Source organism: Conger conger, chromosome 5 (assembly GCF_963514075.1).
Source record: "Conger conger chromosome 5, fConCon1.1, whole genome shotgun sequence".
Classification (NCBI taxonomy): Eukaryota; Metazoa; Chordata; class Actinopteri; order Anguilliformes; family Congridae; genus Conger; species Conger conger.
The window spans coordinates 1,376,894-1,384,393 of record NC_083764.1 but is presented as its reverse complement, the minus strand read 5'-3'; the positions used below and the strand labels follow the sequence as shown (position 1 = coordinate 1,384,393).

Genomic DNA, 7,500 nt, shown 5'->3' with positions numbered 1-7,500 from the left:
AGGGGTTAGGGGGTCAGGGCGTAGGGGTTAGGGGGTCAGGGTGTAGGGGTTTGGGGGTCAGGGCGTAGGGGTTGGGGGTCAGGGCGTAGGGGTTTGGGGGTCAGGGCGTAGGGGTTGGGGGTCAGGGCGTAGGGGGGTTAGGGGGTCAGGGCGTAGGGGTTTAGGGGGTCAGGGCATAGGGGGTTTGGGAGTCAGGGCGTAGGGGTTTGGGGGTCAGGGCGTAGGGGTTAGGGGGTCAGGGCGTAGGGGTTAGGGGGTCAGGGCATAGGGGTTTGGGAGTCAGGGCATAGGGGTTTGGGAGTCAGGGCGTAGGGGTTTGGGAGTCAGGGCGTAGGGTTTGGGGGTCAGGGCGTAGGGGTTAGGGGGTCAGGGCATAGGGGGTTTGGGAGTCAGGGCGTAGGGGGTTAGGGGGGTCAGGGCGTAGGGGTTAGGGGGTCAGGGCATAGGGGTTTGGAGTCAGGGTGTAGGGGTTTGGGGGTCAGGGTGTAGGGGGTTAGGGGGTCAGGGTGTAGGGGTTTGGGGGTCAGGGCGTAGGGGTTGGGGGTCAGGGCGTAGGGGTTTGGGGGTCAGGGCGTAGGGGTTTGGGGGTCAGGGCGTAGGGGTTGGGGGTCAGGGCGTAGGGGTTAGGGGGTCAGGGCGTAGGGGTTAGGGGGTCAGGGCGTAGGGGTTAGGGGGTCAGGGCATAGGGGTTTGGGAGTCAGGGCGTAGGGGTTTGGGGGTCAGGGTGTAGGGATTAGGGTGTTAGGGCGTAGGGGTTAGGGGGTCAGGGCGTAGGGGTTAGGGGGTCAGGGCGTAGGGGTTAGGGGGTCAGGGCGTAGGGGTTAGGGGGTCAGGGCGTAGGGGTTAGGGGGTCAGGGCGTAGGGGTTTGGGGGTCAGGGCGTAGGGGTTGGGGGTCAGGGCGTAGGGGTTTGGGGGTCAGGGCGTAGGGGTCAGGGCGTAGGGGTTAGGGGGTCAGGGCGTAGGGGTTAGGGGGTCAGGGTGTAGGGGTTTGGGAGTCAGGGCGTAGGGGTTTGGGGGTCAGGGTGTAGGGATTAGGGTGTTAGAGTGTAGGGGTTAGGGGGTCAGGGCGTAGGGGTTAGGGGTCAGGGCGTAGGGGTTAGGGGGCTCACCTCCTCGATGTCGACGGGCTTGCTGAAGAGGCTGAAGCGCTTGTCGGTGGCGAGCCTCTTGGTGACGTCCCTGAGAAAGAGGCGGAGCTCACGCAGCGTAGACTCCTCCCCCTCCTCCAGCCGCCGCTGCTCCTCCTCCGACAGCCTGCGGGGCTCCTCCTCCACAGGGAGCAGCGCCTCCAGGACCCGCCCACCTGGGTTAGACACGCCCATATATACACTCACAACCAATTACACAACTACAGACATGCCCACCTGGGTTAGACATGCCCATATATACACTCACAACCAATTACACAACTACAGACATGCCCACCTGGGTTAGACATGCCCATATATACACTCACAACCAATTACACAACTACAGACATGCCCACCTGGGTTAGACACGCCCATATATACACTCACAACCAATTACACAACTACAGACATGCCCACCTGGGTTAGACACGCCCATATATACACTCACAACCAATTACACAACTACAGACACGCCCAGCTGGGTTAGACACGCCCATATATACACTCACAACCAATTACACAACTACAGACACGCCCAGCTGGGAGGGGCCGGGTTAGACACGAAACCCATATAAACACAAGTATACACAAACCTCAATGTGTAGGAAAAAGCCACACCTGTACATACACACAGGCAAGAACACAAATCTCTCTCTCTTACAGACACTCACACTCACAGACACACACAGACACACATACACACAGGCAAATCTCCCTCTCTCTCTTCCAGACACTCACACACAGACACACACACTCACAGAGACAGACACACACAGAGACACACACACACACACACACACACACACACACACACAGACACACACACGCAGATACACAAACACTCACACACACACATACACATACACATACACATACACATACACTCACGCAGAGACACACACGCAGAGACACACACACACGCACACGCAGACACACACACACACACCAAACACCACACACACACATACACACACAGAGATACACACACACATACATACACATACACACAGAGAGACACACATACAGACACACACACTCACAGAGACACACACACATACAGACACACACACGCAGAGACACACACACACTCACACAGAGACACACACACACACACACACAGACACACACACACACTCACAAACACATACAGACACACACACGCAGAGACACACACACACACACACAGAGACACACACTCACACAGAGACACACACACACACACACACACACACACACACACATACAGACACACACACTCACACAGACACACACACACACACGCACACACACAGAGACACACATACAGACACACACACACAGACACACATACAGACATACAGACACACACAGACACACATACAGACACACATACAGACACACACACTCACACAGACACACACACACACACACAGAGACACACATGCAGACACACACTCACACAGAGACACACACACACACACAGAGACACACATACACACACACACACACACACACACACACACATACAGACACACACACATACAGACACACACACACACACACACACACTCACACAGACACACAGACACACACACACAATCACACAGAGACACACATACAGACACACACACACACACTCACACAGACACACAGACACACACACAATCACACAGAGACACAAACACACACACACAGACACACATACAGACACACACACACACACACACTCACACAGAGACACACACACACACACACACACACACAGAGACACACATGCAGACACACACTCACACAGAGACACACACACACACACACAGAGACACACATACACACACACACACACACACACAGAGACACACATACAGACACACACACACACACACACATACAGACACACATACAGACACACACACACACACACACACACACACAGAGACACACATACAGACAGACACACACACACACACACACACTCACACAGACACACACACACAATCACACAGAGACACACATACACACGCAGTGTGATCTCTGGCAGCATCAGTAGCTGTCGCAGTGGCAGTAACGAGGCTAATTCAGCGCGATGCACAGCTCTTTGATCGTGCCGCTTTGGGGGCCCCCTGGATGGCTGCCCTGTATTGGGGGACCCCTGTGGGCCCTGGAGCGGGGGACCCCCCGGCCCGACCCAGTGAGGGACCCAGCGCATTAGCATCTGAAAGCGACGAGCGCCGCCCCCCGCAGAGACCCCCAAACCTGACGGGGGGTACGGGATAATCCAGCCCCAAACTGCCATCCCAGTGTGCCAAGCTCTTTATCTCTCACTCTTATTAAATGACAAAACCCCCGTTTCACTATACCGGGATAAAGCCCCCCCCCCCCCCCCCCATGGAGTCCCATTCAGTCCTAAAGGCTCTATTGTCCCCTCTTACAGCTCTGCCCCGAAAACACAGCCCTGTCCCCAAACCACAGCCCACAGCCCACAGCCCTGTCCCCAAACCACAGCCCACAGCCCTGTCCCCAAACCACAGCCCACAGCCCTGTCCCCAAACCACAGCCCACAGCCCTGTCCCCAAACCACAGCCCACAGCCCTGTCCCCAAACCACAGCCCTGCCTCAAATCACATGAACTTCAGCTCACCATTTCAGCTGTAATATTTGCAATATTTTATTAATTTAATCTGTATTTGAGATGGGACAATGCCAAGAGAAACAGCATCATTACTGCCAGTTTACAGCAGGCTCCTGCAGATTTATACATGCATCCCACACTCGCACACGCGCTGTGGTGCTAACTTCACGACTGCAGGGCTCAAACACCACCACAAACCCAAACCCTCACCCTAACCCTAACAACCCGAACCCTAACAACCCTAACAACCCGAACCCTAACAACCCTAACAACCCTAACCCTAACAACCCTAACCCTAACAACCCGAACCCTAACAACCCTAACAACCCTAACCCTAACAACCCGAACCCTAACAACCCGAACCCTAACAACCCTAACAACCTGAACCCTAACAACCCGAACCCTAAAACCCTAACAACCCGAACCCTAACAACCTGAACCCTAACAACCCGAACCCTAAAACCCTAACAACCCGAACCCTAACAACCCTAACAACCCGAACCCTAACAACCCTAACAACCTGAACCCAAACAACCTGAACCCTAACAACCCTAACAACCTGAACCCTAACAACCCTAACAACCTGAACCCTAACAACCCTAACAACCTGAACCCTAACAACCCAAACAACCTGAACCCTAACAACCCTAACAACCTGAACCCAAACAACCTGAACCCTAACAACCCTAACAACCTGAACCCTAACAACCCTAACAACCTGAACCCTAACAACCCTAACAACCTGAACCCTAACAACCCAAACAACCTGAACCCTAACAACCCTAACAACCTGAACCCTAACAACCCGAACCCTAACAACCCTAACAACCTGAATCCAAACAACCTGAACCCTAACAACCCGAACCCTAACAACCCTAACAACCTGAACCCAAACAACCTGAACCCTAACAACCCTAACAACCTGAACCCTAACAACAAACAGGCTGGTCTGTACGGCACTGTAAAACACACAGACTGTAAACTGTGCTGAAAATCTTCAATTCAGGTTCAGAGCTGGAGTGCAGATGAGGTTAAACACACAAATTGCACACACTCGCTCACACTCACACACTCACACACTTGTTTTTGCTACATTGTGAGGATAGATGACAGATTTTTCCATACTGGTGGGGCCACACTCATACACCGCTGTTTATGTGTGTCAAAGGTAATTCAGGCGTGCTCAGGTCTCACCTGCTCTGCTGCAGGTGGGCGGAGCTCTGATTGCCTCCACCAATAGGAGCTCTCTGAAGAACCTCCTCCGATCCTCTTCCTCCGGTCTCCGCAGATTCACCACCTCATCGTACCTACTCCTGAAGATGCCCCTTACCTGTGAACACACACACAGCTTTACACGCCTCTCATCTGGACACATATTAACCAAACCCTCACCTGTAGGCAGTAACACTTTCACACACCTTTTACCTGCAGAACACCTGTAATCATACCCTGTTCTCTCACAGCATGCACTGGGGGTCTCTCTCAGAGTGGGTTTAAGAGCACAGAAGCACACACTCACACACACACACACTTATATTAAAACAGAAAGATAAATAACAAAATGCCACCAAGTAACAAGACAAATAACTTGAGGACAGAAGGCTTGGCTTCACAAAATGCATAATAATAAAAACCGGTGAGAAAAACAGGCTTTAACACACATGGGCCAGCCATCTCTCTTCATGTGGACCTTAAGTGCCACCTTCCTCTGATGGCTACAGCCAGTCCACTGATACAGAGCAGAGATAACATAAGTGCGCTAGCTCACAGCCAGTCCACTGATACAGAGCAGAGATAACATAAGTGCGCTAGCTCACAGCCAGTCCACTGATACAGAGCAGAGATAACATAAGTGCGCTAGCTCACAGCCAGTCCACTGATACAGAGCAGAGATAACATAAGTGCGCTAGCTCACAGCCAGTCCACTGATACAGAGCAGAGATAACATAAGTGCGCTAGCTCACAGCCAGTCCACTGATACAGAGCAGAGATAACATAAGTGCGCTAGCTCACAGCCAGTCCACTGATACAGAGCAGAGATAACATAAGTGCGCTAGCTCACAGCCAGTCCACTGATACAGAGCAGAGATAACATAAGTGCGCTAGCTCACAGCCAGTCCACTGATACAGAGCAGAGATAACATAAGTGCGCTAGCTCACAGCCAGTCCACTGATACAGAGCAGAGATAACATAAGTGCGCTAGCTCACAGCCAGTCCACTGATACAGAGCAGAGATAACATAAGTGCGCTAGCTCACAGCCAGTCCACTGATACAGAGCAGAGATAACATAAGTGCGCTAGCTCACAGCCAGTCCACTGATACAGAGCAGAGATAACATAAGTGCGCTAGCTCACAGCCAGTCCACTGATACAGAGCAGAGATAACATAAGTGCGCTAGCCCACAGCCAGTCCACTGATACAGAGCAGAGATAACATAAGTGCGCTAGCTCACAGCCAGTCCACTGATACAGAGCAGAGATAACATAAGTGCGCTAGCTCACAGCCATAATCTGAATTGATAGATTTTCCTGCTGAGCAGCGCTTGTTTAAAAGAGAGAGCCTTCTGAAGAAGCTGTGTGTAGGAACAGGTGTGTGCGTGTGTGAACCAACATATGTGAGTGTGTGTGCGTGGGAGTGTGTGTGCATGTGACTGTGTTTAAGTTGTGTGTGTGTGTGTGCAAGACTGTGTGAGTGTGTGTGTGAGTGAGTGCGCGTGTGCGTGCGTGTGAGTGGTTGCGAAACCCCTTCCCTCATTGATAATTATTACATTACATTAATGGCATTTGGCAGACGCTCTTATCCAGAGCGACGTACAGTTGATTAGACTAAGCAGGAGACAATCCTCCCCTGGAGCAATGCAGGGTTAAGGGTTAAGGGCCTTGCTCAAGGGCCTTGCTCAAGGGCCCAACGGCTGTGCGGATCTTATTGTGGCTAATAGCAACATAACTTATTGTGGCTTATCAACAGCCAGTGGCCTCCTGCAGTGCTCCGTGGGTAGGACAGGAGACGAGGCATTTGATGGCATATCCCAGGGTGCAATCTGACACTGGAGCAGCGCATAATAATTACAGCACTCCTGGGGTTCGGCAAAATGAGAGGATGTAAGAGAGGAGAAAAAACTGAGGGAGAGAGACACTTTCACACACTCAATACTCGTCTAGCAGTGGAGGGTTGCCGGTTCGATCTCACCCTAAGTGTGTCGAAGTGTCCCTGAGCAAGACACCTAACCCCCAATTGCTCCAGACGAGCTGATTGGTGCCTTGCATGGCAGCCATTAGTGTATGAATGGGTGAATGAGAAGCATCAATTGTACAATGCTTTGGATAAGGCGCTATATAAATGCCAGATATTTACCTCCTCGGGCAGCTGCAGGTAGGGTGTGTCGGAGGTGGCGAGGATGAGAATGGGGCAGAAGGGGGGCAGATCCTGCAGTAAGGTGAGGAAGGTGCTCTTCAGCGTGTCACTGACAGCCTCCCACCACTCGCTGAGGTGCGGCAGGTACACCACACTGGGCACTGCCCTCCGAGCCTCACGAAACACCTGAGACAGAGAACACCTGTTATACACACCTGAGACAGAACACCTGTTATACACACCTGAGACAGAGAACACCTGTTATACACACCTGTGACAGAACACCTGTTATACACACCTGAGACAGAGAACACCTGTTATACACACCTGAGACAGAGAACACCTGTTATACACACCTGAGACAGAACACCTGTTATACACACCTGAGACAGAGAACACCTGTTA

General features: G+C 52.2%; 1 protein-coding gene across 1 annotated transcript in view; it reads right to left on the bottom strand.

The window, feature by feature from the left end:
* Nucleotides 1-7,500, bottom strand: part of atad2b (ATPase family AAA domain containing 2B) — a 51,468-nt gene that overhangs the window by 18,705 nt on the left and 25,263 nt on the right. Inside the window, exons 19-21 of the mRNA XM_061242874.1 lie at nt 7,096-7,281; nt 4,934-5,069; nt 1,111-1,304 (exon numbers count right to left, since the gene is read on the bottom strand). Of these exons, the coding sequence (XP_061098858.1) occupies nt 1,111-1,304; nt 4,934-5,069; nt 7,096-7,281 (516 nt within the window). The remainder of the gene's footprint in view (nt 1-1,110; nt 1,305-4,933; nt 5,070-7,095; nt 7,282-7,500) is intronic.